The sequence below is a fragment of the Malus sylvestris genome, chromosome 8 (assembly GCF_916048215.2).
Source record: "Malus sylvestris chromosome 8, drMalSylv7.2, whole genome shotgun sequence".
In the NCBI taxonomy this organism is placed as follows: Eukaryota; Viridiplantae; Streptophyta; class Magnoliopsida; order Rosales; family Rosaceae; genus Malus; species Malus sylvestris.
Genome location: NC_062267.1, coordinates 15,431,749 through 15,455,956, shown reverse-complemented (window position 1 = coordinate 15,455,956; position 24,208 = coordinate 15,431,749). Strand labels below are relative to the sequence as shown.

General features: G+C 41.2%; 2 protein-coding genes and 1 pseudogene across 2 annotated transcripts; 1 reads left to right on the top strand and 2 right to left on the bottom strand.

The window, feature by feature from the left end:
• The first annotated feature begins 8,741 nt into the window (after nucleotides 1-8,741).
• Nucleotides 8,742-19,878, top strand: LOC126632358 (hydroxyproline O-arabinosyltransferase 1-like; annotated as a pseudogene).
• LOC126632359 (uncharacterized) lies at nucleotides 13,959-16,762 on the bottom strand. The gene is made up of 2 exons (XM_050302742.1): nucleotides 16,474-16,762; nucleotides 13,959-15,777 (listed from the first exon to the last, which is right to left on the bottom strand). Exon 2 carries the CDS (start codon nucleotides 14,767-14,769, stop codon nucleotides 14,095-14,097), a length of 675 nt encoding a protein of 224 aa, XP_050158699.1. The 5' UTR covers nucleotides 14,770-15,777; nucleotides 16,474-16,762; the 3' UTR covers nucleotides 13,959-14,094.
• A 618-nt stretch (nucleotides 19,879-20,496) lies between the features above and the next one.
• On the bottom strand, nucleotides 20,497-23,386 carry LOC126632357 (flotillin-like protein 4). Its single transcript, XM_050302741.1, has 2 exons — nucleotides 22,391-23,386; nucleotides 20,497-21,245 (listed from the first exon to the last, which is right to left on the bottom strand). Exons 1-2 carry the CDS (start codon nucleotides 23,303-23,305, stop codon nucleotides 20,733-20,735), a joined length of 1,428 nt encoding a protein of 475 aa, XP_050158698.1. The 5' UTR covers nucleotides 23,306-23,386; the 3' UTR covers nucleotides 20,497-20,732.
• Nucleotides 23,387-24,208: the final 822 nt, after the last annotated feature.

The following is a 24,208-nucleotide window of genomic DNA, read 5'->3' as shown; positions in this document are numbered from 1 at the left end:
TATGGTCTAGTGGTATTCCTCCACTTGTAAGTGAGAGGTCTTAAGTTCAGTTCTCACCAAAGATGAATTTGAATCACATTATTGCTAGCTCATTGTGAGGTTGAGCCCACTCCCCCACCCTATATAATCGGTTGTCCAAAAAAAAAAAATACATGGTTAAAGATGGCCTTATAACTCATTTTACAAAAGGTTAAAGATGTGTTTGGGCCCAAAATATTATTTTGGGCCGAGCTTGGGATTATTCTTGGCCTAGAAGTGGTTATCTAGAATTTTCTTTTGGGTCATCCAAGTAGGGTCGGCCAAATCTTGTTGCGATGAAGATTAGTTTAGATAAGGGTGAAGTAATTGACTCCTAGTGCAACAAGGAGTCTTAAAGATGAAGATGCTTAGGATCAAGAGATGAATATGGTTTGTTATGGAGCTTGGTTCAAAGTCCTATTGGAGTGACGACTGGTCGAAACCTAATCAGATTAGGTTGAGGAGTTCTAATCCGAGTACATTTCTATTTCAGTTATAAGGGGGTTTTGCTAGTATAAATAGAGAAGGAAGTGCATCATTTAAGCTCCCTTCAAATTAACACACAAATTGCCTTGCACAAAGCTTCTCAACAACCTTGAGATTTTATCCTCTTCCCCATTCTTCCCGCCAACACATCTTCAATTTGGATAAACAGCACTATGAAGGTAACTGGCGACATCTTCAATTTGGATAAACAACACTGAAGCCGTAGAATCAGCCAATTAAGGAGCACATTCAATTTGGATAGACAACATTGCTTCGAGGCCGACTGGTTATTATCCAAGTCTCGGTTGACAGGGATTTTCGAGTCCTTATTGGTAGAGGTTATCTCATCAACCTTCTCAGCGAATTGAGGTGTTACCAAGTTACTAGGCTCGGCACATTGAAAGCCGAGTTTGGTTTATGATTGGATACTCACAAGTAAGTTTCAGAGTTTGGCATTCCGACGGTCGAACCACATTTACAATCAAGACATACATTTTTTTCGACATTAAGACAGGACTGGTACCAATTTAACATACTTCTACTCTTACAAATATAATCATTGTGATTGAACCTGGCGCTAACGATTTGTGAACTTCGCAAAACTAGCAGCCTTGTCTTCATGCTCTAGAATCCAAAGGCCAAGACATGTTCCTTCCTCGGCCGCAGTTACAAAATCAAGAAGTCATCAGCACATTCAACGTAACATCAACATATTTTACTCCATGGTCAAACTCGGCTGACGAGTTGGCACGCCTTACGTATAACCAAATGACGTAGTTAGCTTATTAGTTACTCGGCCTACGCACCAGGTATGCTTGGTAGTTTTTAGGGTAACATTTTGGTTATTGGATTCTTCGATTATGGTTTCAAAATCGTGATCAATTACCTTCTTCCCTTAAAGCAGCTCAGTCATAATTACTAGAGGTTGTTGGTCATCTTTGTTGCCGATTGTTTCTTTCTGCTGCCATTTGGTAGCTGAGGTAGCTTAAGCTGCTCATTGACGAGCCATACAATCTATTATTTAGCATAGACATTTTTGTGACTTGGACAACGCAGTATATACACCTGAAGGAGAGTTGTAGGTATACCAATGATGGTCACATGACTCAGGTGGTTTGAAGGTTCACTGATTCGCTAGTGAACCTGAGCTACTAGAGTTGCACATATAATACTCCTCATTATAAAATGACGCGTCGAAGTCAAGGTGCCGTCTAGCCAAAGACGACTTGTTATCTTGTACTTAAGGGCCAAGCCTATCAAAAGCTTTCTGGCATTGGCCTGCATCGAGCACCTTTTGGCATGTTGCCGCAGCTACGGGCACCTGCTGCGGTATTTCAATCCGCAGTGGCTTTTCCTTCGACCCAGTCAAGACAATGTTTGATTTGCACCAACTACATAAAACCATGGGCATGTCAATTTCTTCTACGCTAGAGTCTGACATTGATCGACATAAGTTGGGATTGAAAAGTATTTGGATGGCTCGTTTGAAGATAAATCAATCTTCAATCATGGTTGAGAGTTCCGCTTAAGGATGCATTGTGTTGGGACAAACTCGGCTTTCCCTTTCCCTTTATCCCTGAGTAGATGAGCATCTACCATACTTACCGTCATCGTAGGGAAATGATCGGCATCAACGACCATTTGTTTCTTAAGAAACTTGAGCTTACCATTGTCGATCCAGCTCTGAATGGCATCGCGAAATACGACACAATTATTTTTCGTATGCTTGTTCGAGTTGTGGTATTTGCAATATGTCTTACCTTTTAAATTTTCAGCCTTGGGAATATTATGCCCTGATCGAAGCTTGACAATTTTCGCAAGCAATAAATGGTCGAAGATGGCATCGGCCTTGGTGATGTCAAAAGTATAGACTTTTGACGTTTTGATGGCAACTTCCTCAGAGGCCAAACGGGTTTTGGCATCATTGGAGTTAGCATGAGCCAATGTTTTGCATATGTATAGTTTGTCGATTACTATCTCTGCCGTGTTTGTACTGGCAGATTAGGACTCTTCACCTTCGGCCGATGCCTAATTGATCATAGGGTTCTTGTAGATGGTTCCTCGGGATGGAGACTTTAAGATCTTATATTCTCAGAGTAAATAATCATATTGCTTGACCTGTTGAGCCAGTTCATACATATCTCGGAAGTTTGCCCCCAAGAATTTCTTTTTGTACTCCACGTCTAAGCCATTTAAGGCGATCCTAATGAACTCAACTTCAGGGAGAGGTACTTAGCACCAGTTTCAGGCCGATTTGAACCTTGTAAAGTATCCCATTGGTGACTTGTCAGACGATTGAGCCATCCTGGCCAAATAAGAGATTGATATTTCCATCTATAGCTGATAGAATTGCTCATGAAATTTCTCGACTAATTCCTCCCAGCTTTGGATGGAGTTGGGCGAGATATTGATGTACCATGCGAATGCTGAGCCGGTCAACGAAAAATTAAAAAGTCGTAATTTATGAAAGTCACTATTGACATTTCCACATTGAGCTATGAGCCAAGCCACATGTTCCAATGAGGATAAGGATGATTCCCCAACGAAAAGGTGAAAGTTTGGAATTTTGAATCCCTTGGGATACTCGAACCTTTCTACAAAGGCTAGATATGGGTGAATGAACTTTGGAAACTTCAGCCTTTTTTTAAAGCCAAATCAATCATCCTCTGGACTTCGACCATGTCAACAAATGTCATTTCTGCTCATTAGTCAAATTTGTTTGATATGCTGCTCGATCCACCACTTTTCTCTATGTCAATCATTTTGAGCCGAGCAGATCCTGTCTCAACCTATATCCCTGGCAGAGGGTTATTTTTAAATGGAGGCTGCCTGGAACAATCAGTGGGTCCACTTTCATAGACTTTATTAACCAGTATTTCGAGCAACTTGTTATGTATAGCACTATTATCACGCATCTCTTCGAGTATGCCTTTTACCTCTCGGTTGAACATTTGATAAAATTGTCGGGATTGTTCTTCAAATCGTTGCTGGAAGAAATATCTAGATGGTGGATTGGAGGCCTTATCATCGTCCTCGTCACAATCCTCTACTAATCCTTCAACAAAAATGCCTTTTGTCATTTTAGTGGGGATTTCTGCATCACGAGTCTAACCGTTGAGATTAACTTCATTTTTTCGGCAAATTGGACTTGTGGCTTCAGGTGTTACGGTAGCAGAATGATTTTGTGCTCGTGGCAAGCCATCTTGTTATGGGCTTTAGACTATAGGTAGAAGATTAGTCATTGACTTACAAATAAATGCTTTCTTTTTTACTGATTGTGTTTCAATGGTCATGAACTTCGTAGCTTTAGCATTGGGTCCCACTAGGCGTGCCAAAATGTTGACCCTAAAAACTATCAAGCCTACATGGCGCACATACCGAGTAACTAGTAAACTAACTATGTCTTTCGGTTGTGTGCAGGGTGTGCCAACTCATCGGCCGAGTTCGGCTGAGGAGTAAAATATGTTGATTTACGTTGAATGTGTTGCTGACTTCTTGATCTTGCTACTGTGACCGAGGAAAAAACACGTCTCAGCCTTTGGGTTCTAGAGCATGAAGACAAGGCTGCTAGTTTTACAAAGTTCACAAATTGTCAACTTCGAGTTTGGTAACAGTGATTATATTCGTAAGAGTATAAGCACGCTGAAATGGTACCAGACTATATAGACATAAATACTCAAAATAAATGTATGTCTTCATTGTAAATATGGTTTGGCCATCAGAATGCCGAACTCTAAACTTACTTGTGAGTATCCAATCATAAACAAAACTCTGCTTTCAATGTGCGAAGCTTAGTAATCTGGTAACACCTCACTTCACTGAGAAGGCTGATGAGATGACCTCTACCAACAAGGACTCGAAAATCCTTGTCAACCGAGACTTGGATAATAACCAATCGACCTCGAAGCAATGCTATCTATCCAAACTGAATGCGCTCCTTCATCGGCTGATTCTACGGTTCTAGTGCTGTTTATCCAAACTGAAGATGTCACCGGTTGCCTTCACAATGTTGTTTATCCAAATAAAATATGTGTTTGCGGGAAGAAAGGGGAAGATGATAAAATCTCAAGGTTGTTGAGAAGCTTTGTGCAGGGCAATTTGTGTGTTGATTTGAAGGTGGCTTAAATGATGCATTTCCTTCTCTATTTATAATAGTAAAACCCCCTCATAACCGAACTAGAAATGTACTCGGATTAGAACTCCTCAACCCAGTCTGATTAGGTTTCAGCCAGTCCTAGCTCCATTAAGACTTTAAACCAAGCTCCATAACAAACCAGATTCATCACCTGCTCCTAAGCATCTTCAGCTTTAAGACTCATTGCTGCACTAGGAGTCGACTACTTCACCCTTATCTAAACTAATCCTTCTCGTAACACGATTCGGCTGGCCCTAAATAATCCCAAGCTCGGCCTAAAATAATATTTTTCAGCACAAAAAGCTATTCACACCCTAATCAACACACCCCGACCCGCAAGGTCCACCTAGACTCCAAATTAAGTTGTGTTGTCCAACACCGGAAATGCGACGAAGCCATAAGGTGTAGTGATATGGAAAATGTGAAACAAATTTAAACCTAAAAGTGACTAAATACAAGAGTGCGCATGTGAGCGGGATTGAACCCATTTCACATGTGGTAAGTAAAGTACAGTAAAATTGAAATAAGAATTATACCATCGGAAATAGTCTCCTATATCAACTTTTGCCAAATATCCATTCACACAAGAGCTCTGCCACTAAAATCTAGATGGGCAAAAACAAGGGTGAGTGGGCCTGAAAATAAAGTTTTGTAAAACCTTTTCAAAAACATATAATCCTTTATTATAAACCAAGTATAGTTTCCAAATATATATACTACATATAGTATGAAAACACTTACCATAATCAGCAATATTTCAGAAATACGATAAATCACAATATTTTGCATATAACATCCAGTAATCACAATATCTTGCAAAAGCGAACATATAATATCGGGTGCTCATCGACATATGTTGACACATGAGTTCATGCATATGTATTCTGACATGGAAACTAAATATATAATATTTAAAAGCAAAGACCCACTCACAAATCATATCGTCGGGTCGATACCACCTCGCAGGCATCAAAGATCCTTGCGATGTGTTTCACCTAGAACCGAAACCATTTACGTAAATATATGGTTAGCTAACGTAAATTTGAGTATTCGTACAAAGTACAGCTAATAAAGAAACTATCTTAAAATGATCGAATTTTGGAAAACGGAGGGCGGATACGGATTCGACACATCAAAAAACCTAAAGAGAGACATTGGGCTCCTCCACACACCGCCGCATGTGCCGGCAACCAATGTGTGCCCACGTGCCCGCGGGTATAGGCATACTCACCTTCCTTGCGAAGAACAGGTTTGGTCAGTTTTTAGGCCGATTTCTAGAGCTGATTTCTAGCTTAATTCTCAACCGATTTCAATGATTCAAGAACCAAATCAAAGTTAAGAATATGAAGAACAAAAATGTACCCAAGGTTTTAAAAAACGCTAGGCGCTAATCAGGCGGTGGGTAGGGACCTAGCACCTAGGCAGCTAGGCCGGGTCAAGGCTAGCGCCTAAGAAGATTTATGTAAATTTATTATATATCTTGTAAATAAATGCCCATTTACACTTAAAACTTGTATGAATAATAGAAGAATGATAAAATGTAAAATAGAAGTAGAAGAATACACAAAGTACATCCATCCAACAAATTCAATATTTAAAAAACAGTAAGCATATATAGGTAATATAACACGTTATTTTTTTTTTAAAAGGAAGAGATATTTATAGGTAATGTAAAGAATTTAAAGTGCATAATTTGAAAAATAACAGTAGATAATAATATATAATATATTTGTTTAATAATGGAGTAGGTAACTTTTTTAAATATAATTCATAAGCCTAGTGCTTTTGACGCCTTGGAAATCAATCTGACAGAAGGGATGGCTTTTGATAGAGGGCAATGACTTTTGACAAATTGGAAATCGGTAAGGCCCTTATTTTAGGGTTTGTCGTTTCCTCTCCCTTCCATTTTTCTTCAATTGCTCCGCCCGATTCCCCATCTTCTCCACCTAATTAAGTTTCTCGTTTCCTCTCCTTTCCATTCTTCTTCGATTGCTCCACCTGATTCCCCACCTCTCCACCTAATTTCCATCTTCTCGCTTTGTATAATTTTCCAAAACCTAATCATGTGTCCAGTCAATTTCCTCAAGCACAGCGAAGAAATTTGGGCTTCCAGTTCAAAGTTCTCATTTTTTTTTCCCTACAATTGCACTGTTATTCTGATTCCTTATACATATCTCTCTCACGTTTACTCTTTCCTCACGCTCTCTCGGTTTCTTTTTCGTCACCCTCACGGTGTAGTGAAACAGAATATTTTAATAGAACCGCCACGGAGGCCGCTTAGCCTGGCACCTAGCCCGCCTAGTCGGCCACCTAGGCACCAGCTAATACCCTTGCCGATTTACTGAACGTGTTTTAAATAATCGCGGCGGCGGCCCGACGCCCAGCGCCTAGGCAGCCGCTCAGACCGCGTTTTAAAACACTGACTGTTCCAAAATGGAGCCAAGTTGCTGTCAGTGTTGGCCAAAAAAATGGTCTGAAAGTGGCGTGACAACCATGGTTCCTTCCTTCCAAAAAATATTGGGGAAATCTTCCCCGACTTGTTTTACGCACTAAATCATCCCCAATCACAATTTGAAAGTGGCGTTGGTGATGGTTCTTGACTCGGGGAAGGAAGTGTGAGATGAGGGAGGAAGGAGAAAGCCCATAGATGAAGGTAAATCATTGTCCAGTTTGCTGTTGTTCAGTGAGGGACCAGAGAGTGTGAGGTGAGAGAGCTCGAGGTTGGTGGACTTGTTGCAAGATCTACAGCAATGGTTTGTGTGATGGTTCTGGTAAGGCTCACCGGAGAGGTGGCGAGTGTGTTGTGTGTGGAGCTCAGCCTCTCTGTTTAACCCAGATAACACATAGAGAGTTTAAAATGAGAGGTGAGAAATGAGAGATGAGAGAGGAGAGTGAAAGAGAGGGATGAGGGAATCTGAGATAGTGGGAAGAGAGGTGACACGAGGACAAAAGGAAGAGGAGACCCACATGGGTGGGTCCCACCAAACAGAAAAAACCCCACAAGAAATATTAAAATAATGAAGGGCAATTAATCTAGAATAATGAAGTTACCAAAATGCCCTTTGCTTCATAGTTCCGTAAAATCTTCATCGTAACTCCAAATTCGATTCCTCTTGCACCCACGCATTCGTATCGTCGAGTACTTCAGGAATATGTTTGTGCATACCTTTGGGTCAAGCCCAAATAATAATTAATTAGGTACGATACCTAATTAATAAAATACTAACATCAATGGACCTGATTGCCCACTTGCTTAACGAACCCAACGAATAAGCCATTTATATATGGTATGCAGCCTGCAATACCAACAACTCACTATTGTTTTGATTCATTTTCATAAGGATTCGACGTAAACTAGGAGTGCCGGCTTGATAAACAAGTAAAAAAAATTCTAAGAATGCAAAATTACCATTTTGCTCCTCATTGGGAAATGTGCATAAATTGTCCGATTTACGCCCATTTATGATCACGTATTTGTAAAGACACATACGACCTAGAAATATGTGCGAGGTGATAAAAAAAGTGATAAGGATTCAAACATCCATGAATATAGTCCAATAGGGGCATTTTCGTAATTTTCTAAGGTTAGAGAATAAAATTATATTAAATTTGGGATGAGATGTCACACCCATTTTTACCTCCCTCACACACTTGTTAATTTTTTACCATTGAGTTTCTTAGAAAATTGAGAGAGGTTATGAGAAATAAAAATATGTGTGGATAGTAGGACTACCTTATTTAATTTGCAATTTTTCAAAACTTTGCATGGTTTTTGCAGCTACAAAACCACCAACTTCCTTCTGATTCTGTGCCTATTCAGTGCTTTTGCAGCTAACGTTGTTGATGTTACATGGTTAAGTAGAGGTTGGCACGTGTCTAAACATTAGAGGTGGGTTTATTTTTGATACAAAATATGGGTACAAAAGATATGAAGGCCAACCATTGCTAATGCTAGCAAAAATAGTAGTCATTAACACCACGTTTGATCAATAAATAGGTTGCTAATTGCATCTAGAAGTTGATTAAGATCATAATTAACCTCTCCAAGTTTCTTTGATTAAACTAACAAACCAACCTAACATAATTAAGGCCTAGGCCCAAAACATTTAGGCAAAATCTAAATGAAAGGTCCAGCCACCACCTTCGCCTGCTTTACCGAGACGAGCACACCGACGACTTTCTCCAGTCGCCATTTTTAGAGAGAGAGAGCTTTAGGAAGAAGGAAAAATGGGTTGTGGGAATTTCTTCTTCAACGTACTCCTGACCTTCTCCGTGGCTCTGATCACATACAACATCATCATCTCAGCCAATTCACCACTCCAGCAGGACCTTCCCGGTCCGTCGAGATCATCATCGTCGGTTGCAGTGGACCCTATCATCCAGATGCCAATGCACAGATCGCGAGGCAAATCGGGGAGCTCCAAGCGACTGTTCCACACGCGGTGACAGCCTCCGACTCCGTCTACAACACGTGGCAGTGCAGGATCATGTACTACTGGTTCAAGAAGTTTCAGAACGAACCCGGCTCGGAGATGGGCGGGTTCACTAGGATCCTGCACAATGGGAAGCCGGACGAGTACATGGATGAAATCCCTACTTTTATTGCTCAGCCTTTGCCTGCTGGAATGGATCGGGTTGGTGGGCTTTTCTCTTAAAATTTTAATTAATCTGTTTATCTTTATCTGCTTTTTTTGGAAGCTGGTAATTGGATTCAGCTTAATTTTGGACTTTTCCTCTGTGTTTGGGAGATGGGTTTTTGTTATTTTTGTGTGTAGAATTTTGGGTTGCTCATAAAAAATGCAAATGGAGAAATTAGATTTTGATTGCTTTTAGGGACATTGCTAATATAGTGATGCAGAATTTACTTTCATGATTAAATTATGCAATCTAGAAGTTGTAAATTACGGAACCCGAATGAAGTTAAGTTGATGAGTTGTAATGCTGACACGGTATAAACCCTCTGTGATTGTCATTTTGCAAGAAATTACATTGTAATAGTTTCTCACCGCGCATATTGTAATCACAGGGTTATATTGTTCTCAACCGACCATGGGCATTTGTGCAATGGCTTCAGCAAGCAGACATTAAAGAAGAGTACGCGCTATGCTTTACTTCATAGTTTCGGTACTTACTAAGTCGATCATATTTGGTGTTTCTGTTGGGTTGACTTATATGTATGCTGTTCTTACTGTGTAATGTATGCAGTTACATACTGATGTCAGAGCCCGATCATGTAATTGTCAATCCAATACCGAACTTGTCTATTGATGGGCTTGGAGCTGCATTTCCTTTCTTCTACATTGAACCGACGAAGTATGAGTCGGTCCTCCGGAAATACTTCCCTGAGGACAAGGGACCAATAACTAAAATTGATCCAATTGGAAATTCTCCCGTCATCGTTGGGAAGGTATTAAACTTGTCATCTCTCCCAGGTATAACAACAGTTACCTTTAGGTATATGGTGTTTTGACTTTTCTTTTTAAAATAAATCATATTAGGAATCTCTCAAGAAAATTGCTCCCACGTGGATGAATGTTTCTTTGGCAATGAAGAAGGATCCTGAGACAGACAAAGCTTTTGGTTGGGTTCTTGAAATGTGAGCTCTCACTAGTTAATTTAGTTCTTTGATGACGTTACAGCCGGTTAACTAAATTAGTTATCACAACACTCCTTGACCTTTTTAAGTTAATTTTGCATCATGATATAGGTATGCTTATGCTGTTGCATCCGCTCACCATGGGGTTGGTAATATCTTATACAAGGACTTCATGCTTCAGGTTTAGAACCCCTCTTCTTTCTTTGAATGTATAACTTTTCTTGATTGCAAGTTATTTCGTAATTTTGAATTTAGCCATTTGTTAACTTCTACAAGGTTAATTGATTTGTTTACATATTTCATTATTTACTACTACCGTTTAACTTACCAGCATTAACTCCGCCTATGTCTTACATGGCCGGTCCCAAGCCCGGATAAAGGAGGAGGGGGAGGGCGTCAGGTAGTCGACAGCCGGCACTCCATGATCACGTCGAATCCTTATGAAAATGAATCCAGAACAAAATCGTGCTAAAGCTAGGGCGTCACCCGTAAGTGGCGCGCTGTGTGGCCCGAGCACAGTGATAAGTGAGCAAGGGTCGCTGTATCTCCATCGGCACCCGGATGCAGTGTTAAATGAGCAAGGGGGCCATAGAAACTTCTTTTCGAACGACTCCACTCAAAGTTGTTTGGGAGCATATGCTCCTATCAACTTTACCCGGGACACACAAAAGAAGTACTTTGATCCTATTAGACGGGGGAGGGTGAAGAAGCTAGGACAGAAGGGTAGAGTTCAAGAGAGCAAAATGCGTTTAGGAACGTGGAATATAGGAACCTTAACGGGAAAATCTATGGAAGTAGTGGAAGTTATGGTGAGGAGAAGGATAAATATTATGTGCCTACAAGAAACTAAGTGGGTTGGTAGTAAGGCAAAGGATCTAGAAAACTCAGGGTTTAAACTTTGGTATTCGGGCACAAATAGAACGAGAAACGGTGTTGGCATCATCGTGGACAAGACCTTGGTACAAGATGTTGTAGATGTCAAGAGGGTAGGAGATAGAATCATGGCAATCAAGATTGTAATAGGACAAGAACTTATCAATGTGATTAGTGCGTACGCACCTCAAGTAGGGTTGGATACGAGTTCGAAGGAGAAATTTTGGGAAGATCTTGGAGACTTGGTGCAAGGAATTGCTCAGACGGAGAAGTTATTTATAGGAGGAGATTTAAATGGACACGTGGGCAGGGAGACAGGCAACTATGGAGGTTTTCATGGTGGCCATGGTTTTGGGGAGAGAAACGAGGATGGGGAAGCTATCTTGGATTTTGCAATGGCATATGATCTCTTTTTAGCCAACACCTTCTTTAAGAAGAGAGAAGAACATGTGATCACCTACAAGAGTGGGTCGTCAAAAACACAAATAGATTTTCTTCTAATGAGGAAAGGGGATCGTATAACTTGTAAGGATTGCAAAGTTATACCAGGAGAGAGCGTGGCTAATCAACATCGCTTGTTGGTGATGGATGTACATATCAAAAGAGTAAGACAAAAGAACAAGACTTGGAAGTGCCCAAGAACTAGATGGTGGAATCTAAAAGAAGAAAAACAAGCCATTTTCAAAGAGAAGGTAATCACCCAATGTGTGTGGGATAGAGAGGGGGAAGCTAGCCAAATGTGGGATTCCATGGCTAGTTGTATCCGAAAAGTAGCAAAAGAGGTATTAGGAGAGTCCAAGGGCTTTGCCCCACACCAAAAGGAATCTTGGTGGTGGAATGAGGAGGTACAAACAAAGGTGAAGGCTAAGAAGGAATGTTGTAAAGCCTTATACAAGGAGAGGACCGATGAAAATGGTGAAAGGTATAGAAAAGCGAAGCAAGAGGCGAAGAAAGCTGTCAGAGAAGCTAAGTTAGCGGCTTACGACGATATGTATAAACGACTAGATACCAAAGAAGGAGAGTTGGATATCTATAAACTAGCTAGAGCAAGGGAAAAGAAGACAAGGGACCTAAACCAAGTGAGGTGCATCAAGGATGAGGATGGAAAGGTTCTTGCTACAGAGAACGCGGTTAAAGACAGATGGAGAGGTTATTTTCATAATCTTTTCAATGAAGGACATGAAAGGAGTGCTTCTTTAGGGGAGTTGAGTAACTCAGAAGAGTGTAGAAACTACTCCTTTTATCGTCGAATCCGGAAGGAAGAAGTGGTTGTAGCTTTGAAGAAGATGAAGCATAGAAAAGCAATAGGCCCAGACGATATACCAATCGAAGTGTGGAAAGTTTTGGGAGAGACAGGTATAACATGGCTCACTGACCTTTTCAATAGGATTTTGAAAACGAAGAAGATGCCAAATGAGTGGCGAACGAGCACTTTGGTGCCTATCTACAAGAATAAGGGCGACGTACAAAATTGCATGAACTATAGGGGTATTAAGCTAATGAGTCATACAATGAAGCTCTGGGAGAGAGTCATTGAGCATAGATTGAGGCAAGAGACACGGGTTTCGGACAACCAATTCGGGTTCATGCCAGGGCGCTCAACCATGGAGGCAATCTATCTCTTACGAAGATTGATGGAAAGATATAGAGATGGGAAAAAGGATTTACACATGGTCTTTATAGATTTGGAAAAAGCGTATGATAGGGTCCCAAGAGACATTCTTTGGAGGATTTTAGAGAAGAAAGGAGTACGAGTAGCATATATCCAAGCTATAAAGGATATGTATGAAGGAGCAAAGACTGCCGTAAGAACTCATGAAGGACAAACCGAAAGCTTTCCCATAACTGTAGGATTACATCAAGGCTCATCCTTAAGTCCTTACCTTTTTGCGTTGGTAATGGATGAGTTAACAGGACATATTCAAGATGATATTCCTTGGTGTATGCTTTTCGCAGACGATATAGTGTTGATAGATGAAACTCAGGAAGGGGTAAATGCAAAACTTAACCTTTGGAGAGAAGTGTTGGAATCTAAAGGTCTTCGCCTAAGCCGATCAAAGACAGAATATATGGAGTGCAAGTTCAGTGCAAATGGAGGCCAAAACGAGTTAGGGGTGAGGATCGGAGATCAAGAAATACCAAAGAGCGACCGTTTTCGTTACCTAGGATCTATCTTGCAAAAGAACGGAGAATTAGATGGAGATCTCAACCATAGAATACAAGCTGGATGGATGAAGTGGAAGAGTGCATCCGGCGTGTTGTGTGACCGCCGTATGCCACTGAAGCTCAAGGGAAAATTTTATAGGACGGCAATAAGGCCGGCGATGCTGTATGGCACAGAATGTTGGGCGGTGAAACATCAACACGTACACAAAATGGGTGTAGCGGAGATGAGGATGCTTCGTTGGATGTGTGGGCACACGAGAAAGGATAAGATTAGGAATGAGGATATCCGGGGTAAAGTAGGAGTAGCCGAAATTGAAGGAAAGATGAGAGAAAATCGGTTACGGTGGTTTGGACATGTGCAAAGAAGGCCTACTGACGCTCCGATTAGAAGATGCGACTATGGGACAGAGGTTCAGGGCCGAAGGGGTAGAGGAAGACCTAGGAAAACTTTGGAAGAGACTCTAAGAAAAGACTTAGAGTACTTGGATCTAACGAAGGACATGACACAGGATCGAGCACAATGGCGTTCTAAGATTCATATAGCCGATCCCACTCAGTGACTTGGATTTTCCAAGTCTCCAACCAAGAAGTTTTCCTCACTCGGGAAATTAAGGGAACACTACCCCAACCTACATGCTCCACTCAGAAAGCTTCAACATACAAGCTTCAACAAAAGAAAATTCAAAGAACTTAGCGAAGAAGGCTTTGGTGTATTTAACACAATACGTTGAAATGAAGGAAAGCTTATTTATTGATATCCCCGATAAGCTACAAATATGTACATATACATGAGTCAAAATAAACACACAAGAGGGAGCCTTCACAAAGGTTGCTTAGGAGAAGTCTCAGCAGTCGGTAGAGCCCCAGAAAGAGAAGGCACCGGAGGGGGATCATTTGGAGCCTCAGTACTGGACAGAACCCTAGAAGGAGGAGGCATCAGAGGTTGATCATTTGGAGCTTCATTTCGCGGTACAGCCCCAGAAGACGAAGGCAATAAATGCCTTTGGAACAAACCCACAAATCTCTGATGATCAAGTAAAACCTGACCATCAGTTTCCTTCATCTGGTCAAGCTTCCTCTTCATGTTTGTAGCATAGTCATGTGCGAGCCGGTGCAACTGTTTATTCTCATGCTTGAGCCCTCTAATCTCCTGTTTGAGACTCATCACTTCAGCCGCCAATGATTCAACTTGGCGGGTTCGAGCAAATAGGCGTTGGGCCATATTAGACACAGAACCTGCACACTGAACACTGAGAGCCAGCGAATCCTTAACAGCTAACTCATCAGACCGTTTGGAAAGTAGTCTGTTATCTTTGGGAGTGAGAAGGTTCCTGGCCACCACCGCAGCGGTCATATCATTCTTCATCACGGAATCCCCAACGGTAAGAGGACCAGTTGGGGAGACGAAGGATGGGCGCCATATGTTGTCTGGAGAAGGCGGGGCTGCCTCTTCAACAAGGTTCAAGTCAAAACGACGGTCGGAGGGGCCAGACATTTTCAAAGGTGTTGAAGAGAGAAGAGGTCGGACAAATCAAGATCTTAGAAGTGCAAGAATGAAGCTTCTACTGGTGGAGATTCAAGTGTTCTTTGGAACTTAATGCCAGCCTCTATAAAAATCTGCACTCGACGGAGCTTCAGAAATCAAAGAGGCGCCTGCTCAGAAATCGAAGAGGCGTTTGCTTTCTCAAAAGTTGGGCTGCTTAGAGATCACGAGGGTTGATCTCAGAAATCGAAGAGCCGTTTGCTTTCTCAAAAGTTGGGCTGCTCAAAGACCACGAAGGCCGATCTCAGAAATCGAAGAGGCGCTCGCTTTCTCAAAAGCTGGGCTCCCTAGAGACCACGAGGGCCGATCTCAGAAATCGAAGAGGCACCTACTTTTCCAGCCTTGTCAGCACCTGTCACACGCACACTCAGCTTTGCGGAAATTATGGGCATTCTGTCAAAGACTTCTGGGGAAGTAGAAAACACATGAATCTTACTGTTCAATCACCCACTTCCCACACGCAACAATAGCTCATGGGTACCACAGATAACTTTGCCAAAGTTCTCTGCCAAAGTTGAGCACGTGAAGCTTGCAGCTCCCACTACATCGCTCTGACCAAGAAGGGTAAAAGAATAGCAAAGAAACAGCACTAACAAAGTTTAGACCCATAAATTTTGAAGGTCTAGCTACCATATTATTACCCACAAGGGTAAAGGAACAGTACCACTGCTGGATAATTGGAAAGTTCATGTATGTCAACCTCTGTGCTTCGTGGCAAGGTAGACTAGCAAACATGCCCAACCTTTACTCACATTCGAGAAAACACTCCCAATAAGATTGCTTGCACCAAAATCGAAGAGGCACCGTCCTCCGAATCTAAAGAGCCAGACTCCCAACATGACTACTTTCTTAAAAATCGAAGAGAGGGTAAAGGAACAGTACCATTGCTGGATAATTGGAAAGTCCCTGTGTGTCAACCTCTGTGCTTCGTGGCAAGGTAGACTAGCAAACATGCCCAACCTTTACTCACATTCGAGAAAACACTCCCAACAAGATTGCTTGCTCCAAAATCGAAGAGGCACCGCCCTCCGAATCTCGAGAGCCACTCTCCCAACATGATTACTTTCTCAAAAATCGAAGAGACACTGCTCCCCGAATCTCGAGAGCCAGACCCCCAGCATGATTGCTTTCTCAAAAATCGGTGAGGCACCGTTCTCCGAATCAATCGAAGAGGCGCTCGCTTTCTCAAAAGTTGGGCTGCTCAGAGACCACGAGGGCCGATCTCAGAAATCGAAGAGGCACCTACTTTTCTAGCCTTGTCAGCACCTGTCACACGCACACTCAGCTTTGCAGAAATTATGGGCATTCTGTCGAAGACTTCTGGTGAAGTAGAAAGCACATGAATCTTACTGTTCAATCACCCACTTCCCACACGCAACAATAACTCATGGGTACCACAGATCACTTTGCCAAAGTTCTCTGCCAAAGTTGAGCACGTGAAGCTTGCAGCTCCCACTACATCGCTCTGACCAAGAAAGGTAAAAGAATAGCAAAGAAACAGCACTAACAAAGTTTAGACACATAAATTTTGAAGGTCTAGCTACCATATTATTACCCACAAGGGTAAAGGAACAGTACCACTGCTGGATAATTGGAAAGTCCCTGTGTGTCAACCTCTGTGCTTCGTGGCAAGGTAGACTAGCAAACATGCCCAACCTTTACTCACATTCGAGAAAACAGTCCCAACAAGATTGCTTGCTCCAAAATCGAAGAGGCACCTTCCTCCGAATCTCGAGAGCCAGACTCCCAACATGACTACTTTCTCAAAATCGAAGAGAAGGTAAAGGAACAGTACCATTGCTGGATAATTGGAAAGTCCCTGTGTGTCAACCTTTGTGCTTCGTGGCAAGGTAGACTAGCAAACATGTCCAACCTTTACTCACATTCGAGACAACACTCCCAACAAGATTGCTTGCTCCAAAATCGAAGAGGCACCGCCTTCCGAATCTCGAGAGCCAGACTCCCAACATGATTACTTCCTCAAAAATCGAAGAGACACTGCTCTCCGAATCTCGAGAGTCAGACCCCCAGCATGATTGCTTTCTCAAAAATCGAAGAGGCATCGTTCTCCGAATCTCGAGAGCCAGATACCACAGACCACTTTTTCAAAGTGCTCTGACAGAGTTAAAACATGTGAAACTGGCAGCTCCCACTACCGTGCTATGACCAAGCAGGGTAAAGGAATAGCATTACTACTTGTTGTTAGGGAGACTCCTATATATGTCGACCTCCATCCCCAACGGACAGGCAGACCTGCAAAAATGCTCAACCCTTCATCATATCTGAGAGGGCACTCCCAACAAAGCCTTTCGAAATATTCAGCTTTCTTTCCCCCCGATAATACCTCTGCAAACAAGCTATACTAGAGCAAGAATATCTCATATCATCAGGGTTAAAAGCAAGAGTATCCCATATCATGCTTTTTCCCTGTTTTTTCTTTTGGCCTTGTTTTTACCTGCAAGACAAGGAGAAAGAGAGCAATCAGTCAGCACTTGGAATCAAGCTTCCAGCCAGGAACTGACTGCCTGGAACCCCTTACCTGATTACTTACCTGGCATTGCTCTCGAGTACTCATCTTCATCATCTTATGTTTCCAGGGAAGATTCCGCATCTGCTTGAGGAACAGATAGGGCAAGTGCAAAGGATACAAGGAAGCATGTGGAGACAAGCGTAACAGCACACGTGCCGATACATCCATTACTCTGTCAAAAGCAAAAGTATCCCATATCAGCAGGGTGGAACGTACTCTAGATTTGATGGACTTGTTTTGACCCTCAAATTCTTCAGTCGGCCTTATACTCTGGAGGAAACCAGAAAACCCTCCAACTCAGTTCAAGAATAAGCCTGTGGAAAGTTACTTCTTCAAAAGCAAAAGTATCTCATATCATCTCTTCTCATTTTTCTTCTCTTTATCCTTCATGCTGCTGCAAGATGGGGAGAAGGTGAACAATCAGTCGGAGCTCTGATTGCTTACCTTGTCTGTCACCTCTTTCAGCAGACCCCCTAGCTCGGCGACTTGGGGGACTCCTACTACATGGTTTGTATCGCGCTTGACCAAGCCTGAAACTACAAGTAAGCTTCAAGTGAAATTGATACATTACCTTGTGCATCTCCACCAGTTAAAGATACCACCCCTGGATGGAGGAAGAGTACTTCCAGAGAAGATGCCACATCTACCTATGAGACAGATAATGCAAGTCAAGACGACACCACACTCCGATACTTAGAAGTTTCGTGATTACGAGATCATTCTCCCACAATATTTCCTAATGTCATTTGTACTAAATCATTCACTCGTACTCACTAAAGGAGAGCTTGAACCTATGAACTTGTGTAAACCCTTCACAATTAATGAGAACTCTTCTATTCCGTGGACGTAGCCAATCTGGGTGAACCACGTACATCTTGTGTTTGCTTTCCTATCTCTATCCATTTATATACTTATCCACACTAATGACCGGAGCAATCTAGCGAAGATCACAAAAAGCGACCGTTTTCGTTACCTAGGATCTATCTTGCAAGAGAACGGAGAATTAGATGGAGATCTCAACCATAGAATACGAGCTGGATGGAAAGAGTGCATCCGGCGTGTTGTGTGACCGTCGTAGGCCACTGAAGCTCAAGGGAAAATTTTATAGGACGGCAATAAGGCCAGCGATGTTGTATGGCAGAGAATGTTGGGTGGTGAAGCATCAACACGTACACAAAATGGGTGTAGCGGAGATGAGGATGCTTCGTGGGATGTGTGGGCACACGAGAAAGGATAAGATTGGGAATGAGGATATCCGAGGTAAAGTAGGAGTAGCCGAAATTGTAGGAAAGATGAGAGAAAATCGGCTCTGGTGATTTGGACATGTGCAAAGAAGGCCGACTGACGCTCTGGTTCGAAGATGTGACTACGGGACAGAGGTTCAGGGCCGAAGGGGTAGAGGAAGACCTAGGAAAACTTTGGAAGAGACTCTAAGAAAAGACTTAGAGTACTTGGATCTAACGGAGGGCATGACACAAAACCGAGCGCAATGGCGTTCTAGGATTCATATAGCCGACCCCACTTAGTGGGAAAAGGCTTTGTTGTTGTTGTTGTTGTTGTTTAACTTACCAGCATTACTATTTTTCTGATGCATATCAGCCTCCGTGGGATAAAGAAATTGGCAAGAAGTTCATAATTCATTACACGTATGGATGTGACTATAATATGAAGGTAGTATGTTCGATAAGCTCTTGTATACTTTTATTTTATTTCTGACAGTTCGATTTACTGCCCAATACGTGTCTTCAGTTTTCAAATGAAAACTTTCAGCTCTTTAATGTCTGGTTTTGATATTCTGATATCAGGGTGAACTAACATATGGGAAAATTGGAGAATGGAGATTTGATAAACGGTCTTATGATACTGTTGCACCGCCTAGAAACCTTCCTATGCCTCCACATGGTGTTCCAGAAAGCGTGGTATGTATCATCACCTAGTAGTAGTAGTTTTTCTGCATAATTGGTTACGCTAGCGAATAACATAATTAATATTGAGGCCAAGGGCATGTAACTTTATGTTTCCCAGCTTTGGCCCTGCTTATTCCATCTTGACTCGAAATTTAAACGTGTAGGTGACCCTGGTGAAAATGGTGAATGAAGCCACAGCAAACATTCCAAGTTGGGGGGAATAGGTAAAAGAGCTGGTTGGAGCTGATGTAGACACTGAGTCTGTATATAACAAAGCTACGCCGCCTTTTGGCACAGATGCCACTCACGGAAAAGTTGGTGAAAATTGTCATGTCTCGCTAATCAACTTGGGTTGCACACTTCGTGTCATACACTTGAATTCAGTTGCTCGTATGACCAAATTATGGGTGTGAAATTTACCACAAGCATGAACACGAATTCATTTTGTGAATGATAAAGTTACATGTATAGGTAATGCAGGAGCTTGGACAGAGCCGTTGAGTCACTTGATGATCGAATACGAAAATGACTACATTTGTTTTCTCCTTCCTAGGAATTTATCTTTTGCGAACAAATGTTGGGATTTTCCCCTTGATTAGAATTGTGAGTTTCCTTTGATTTTAATTCGTGTGGTGTGGATGTGGCTACATAAACTTGATAACTCCTATGTTTTGGTTCAACTGTAGTCCTCTTAACTTTTGATGTTGGTGAAAAACACTTTGAAAATCAAACTATACAAAAATACGGCTTCACTTATCAACTGTTAATGTCGGGTGCAACAATTCTTGATAGTTTTTCGCAAAAGACAAATAAAAATAGCGATTCGTCCTTTTTGGAAAGATGAAAACGCCCTCAAGGAATCACGTTCGAATCCATCGTCCTTGTCGTTTCGTTTTGCATTAACAGTTTTTCAAAAATCGTTTTGTAAAACGTTACTGTACAGACCCTAAGAGATTAGTGTTTCTAGAATTTAGGGATTGTTTTCTTTTAAACAAAAGTAACATGTGTCAAGGTATGAGTTCATCCCACAAGAAAGGGACGCAGTATTATCTAGAGAAATATTCTTCAAACCAAGGAATAGGGAGGTGCATTGTACAAGAATTAAACTTCTCAGTCAATTTATTACTTGGTATCATGAATATGTTATTTGATATCGACAACTCGATTTTTTTTTATATACATACATATGACTAGACCATTATCATTTGATTAACAGTTTAGATAGACGATTTTTCATGAAGATTAAAAAAAATTCCATAATTAAATTTATATGATAAAAATATGTTGGTAGCAAAGTATTGACAAGGTGGTGCATCCTAGTGTGGTGTGTGGATGTAGGTGGTGCATCCTATTGTTCATTGCACATATATCCTCAACCTTACAACACACGTATATTTATCACATTTATTAATCATGATACGCTCTGACAATTCTCTTTCACAACACATATAAAAGTACGCTCGGACTCAATTGGGAGTTTAGTTGCTAGAGTGGGAATTGTCCAAAGTGCCCATCCAAGTAGGAGGCGACATACCGGTTTGTTCATGAACCGTCTTGAACAATGGTGGCAACATCTTGTAAACTCCGGCAACCTCCTTCATTGCCCCATTTGCACCGCCATCACCACCTTCTCCCCCACCATTTGTCCAAATGCTGATTTTCGGCTGAAGTCCGCGCATGGCCTCGGCATTGATCTTAGCAATTTCTTGAAACATGCCACTGTTGATCATCATAAAGTCTCTCATGGCTGCATAGTTTCCTCCAACTGCATCCAAAAGGTGGCGTAGATATGCACCTTGAGCTTGTCCAAGGGCCATGAGTCCCTCAGCCTCTTTTTTCTTTGCATAAAATTCTCCGTCGGCAACTTGTTGACGTCCATAGAATTCTACCTCCGCCAATGCCTTTTTGGCCTCTGCCTCTTTCTCCCTTTGGAAAAGAATTGCCTCTGAGGCTTTTTGTTTGTTGTATAACTCCCAATTCGCCTCTTGTACCTTTAATTTGTTTATGAACATTGTTGTTATATAAAGCTTTGACACAATAACTTTACTAATCAACCAACCGTTGCGCGCGCGCATTTGGAACTAATGGATATAAGCAAAGGGAAGGATTATGTCCATCAACAAAAAATAGCTTTTGAAACTCCAATATGCATGGATTTGTTTGATGATGTGGGTTGAGACAGTGACAGAGTTAGAATTTCATGTTAGTGAACCTATAACAAACTCTAAACCAAAACATCTAATAGATGAGTTACATATTCCAAAATCAAGTATCACCAACTCATATGTTGAGAAACTTCAAGACACATACTAAAGACAATTATATTGAGACTAATAAGAGAAGCCAGACATCAATATTAATCATAGTCTAAGATATAGAGAATTAAGAGTAATGTTAGGGAGAATCAATTTAGAAACTAAATTTTGGAAACTAAAAGACATGGAAGTTGATGATTGGTTTATTAGTTAAGCGTTGATGGACGTGCTCATTTCTATTGGTGACATATAATTTAGTTTGCAATTTTAGTCTTCAAATTTAGTCTCCCTAGTATTACTCGAGAATTAAAGAGATCTTATAAAGATTAATTACTACTCAGTTTACTTAATCTAGATTTGGGATAATTACTACTCAATTAACTTAATCGAGATTTGAGATTAATTACTGCTAAGTTTATTTTTTTTTTGTCAAACCATAAATTTTGTTAGATTAGATATTAGATTAGCCACTAACGAGGTTCAAACTCATCCCGTCATGCAAGGGCTCAACTATTTTCCACCACTATGGTAAAGAGCCACTACTCAGTTAACTTAATCGAGATTTTGGAGTAAAAAGAAAAAAGCTAAGAAATTGTGAGCAAACTAGAATTTTTTTTTTAAAAAAAAAAAGGAGGAAAACTAATGAAAATGGTTTGAAAACTTTGAGTTTTAATGATAAGTACAAAATAAAGAGTAAAGTGAATAGTATCAGGATTGACTTTTTAGTGTAAAAAATATGGTTTTTCGTTAAAGTGAACAGTACCGAAAACTTTTCGTTAAAATTCCCTAAAAAAAATCATTAAAAGAAATTTTAGAATAAAAAAACGAGTAGCATATTTTATTTTTAAACGCGAAAAAAAATATTTATATATATTAGATACCTTTGTTTCATACTCAACGCTAGCCTTGCTCAAGAACTCAGCCTTTAGCTTCTCCGTCCTAGTCAAGACATTCATCCTCTCAACCTCCGTTTGCAACTCGGCATCCCTCAATGCCACAGCCTTTGCGGCCTCCACCTCCGCCACCTGCGCCTCTTTCGCCCACCCGGCCTTCTTCTTGGCCAGCTCAGCATTTGCCTCAGCCACCTCAGCCTCCCTCACATTCTCATACACCTTCACCTTAATCTCCGCCATCCTCCCCTCCCCCTCCCTCTTCGTCCCATATATGTTCGTCTCTGCGTCAATCTTGGCCGCGTACTGCAGCGTCTCGCCCTCCCTCATCTTCGACCCTATCTCCCCCTTCTTTCTTGCCTCCGCCACGTCAACCCTTGCCTGATTCGCCGCCTCCATCTGTGTTTTCTGCCCCAAGTAACTAAAATACTCATGCCCCGGCACATCCACCAACTGCTTGACATTTGCATTATAAATCAAAAGCCCAAACTGATTGAGTTCCAACTGAACCTTCTCAAACACCTCTTGCTTAAACTCTTTTGTCCCCCTAAACACCTCCTCCATGGTCATCGAGGCCGCGAGAACACGAGTCTCGCCCTCAATGATCCCCTGAACAAGCTCTTTCACGTGGCTAGAGAGCTTGTCATGGCGGGAAATGAGCTTGGCGTACTTGTGGAGACTGTGGATGTCATCGATGCGTGGGCCGATGGTGAAGACGGCGGGCAGCATGAAGGGGAGCTTTTCGGAGCTCATGGCTTGGACTTCGAAGGTATAGTTGACGGGGGACATGTCGAAGATTATGAAGGACTGGCCGGGGAAAATCCATGCCTTCTTTGCAAGCTTTATGTCTTTGATTCCGATCCCGGTGATCACCAGATACTCTGAAGGGCTTGCTACTTTATACATTTTTGTCCTTCTTTACTTGAGCAATGCAAGAGCTATGTTATATGAGGGAAAGCAACAAGGAGCATAAGTATATATAGGAAACGATATGCAGAACTCATTTATCAAAAAATTGGGTTTAGGATAATTTATGTGTGTATAGTAAATTAACTCATTTATTAAAGATTGGGTTTATTGACCACAAAAATTATAAATAAATAAAAAAGGATTGGGTTTAGGATAATTTATGTAATAATTGGAGCTCAATGAGCAGCACGCGCATTATCTGAAGAAGTTGACGTGTATCATAAAATTAATTGATAATAAAAGGAATAGCTCCATTTCTTATAAGCTAATGTAAGATCCATTTTCCCATCAACGTGTGACTCATTCTCAAGACATTCCCCTTCTGTGTAGCAAATGTTGAAGCCTAATAAATGAAAAACACAAGCATGGTGATGTGGATCACATGGGGGTGTTGAGCTTTACAGGTAGGACAACATTATAATACTATGAAGAAATTGAGATTTCACCATAAAACAAATTGACAATACAAAAAATATTCCGATTTTTTATAAACTCATGCAAGGTTCTTCTTTTCATTTTCTCAACAGTTTACTTTGAATTCTTTGTAATGTTTACTTTGAATTCTTTGTAATTTTTTTGTTTAAATATATAAATGTTTGGGGATTTTGGGTGTCTCCGCTTGATAATGTCAATGGCAAAAAGTAAAAAATTTGGGCTGTCAATTTCGGAGATGGATTGTCTGCCCTCCCCTCTCCATACCTTCTTTATTTTATCCTGTTTTGTGCGGTCACGATTAAGCTACGTCAACATTTGCTTTTTGTCTTATTATTTTTTATAAAAAAATAATATAAAATATTGACGTAGCTTAACCGTGACCGTACAAAACATGAGGGCATGAGG

What these genes read in the sequence shown, in the direction of transcription:
- LOC126632359 (XM_050302742.1), bottom strand. Translation starts at nt 14,769, where the DNA reads ATGTCTGGCCCCTCCGACCGTCGTTTTGACTTGAACCTTGTTGAAGAG.
- LOC126632357 (XM_050302741.1), bottom strand. Translation starts at nt 23,305, where the DNA reads ATGTATAAAGTAGCAAGCCCTTCAGAGTATCTGGTGATCACCGGGATC. An exon ending in GCGTTGAGTATGAAACAAAG is followed by an intron (nt 21,246 to 22,390) that starts GTATCTAATATA and finishes AACAAATTAAAG; the next exon opens with GTACAAGAGGCGAATTGGGA.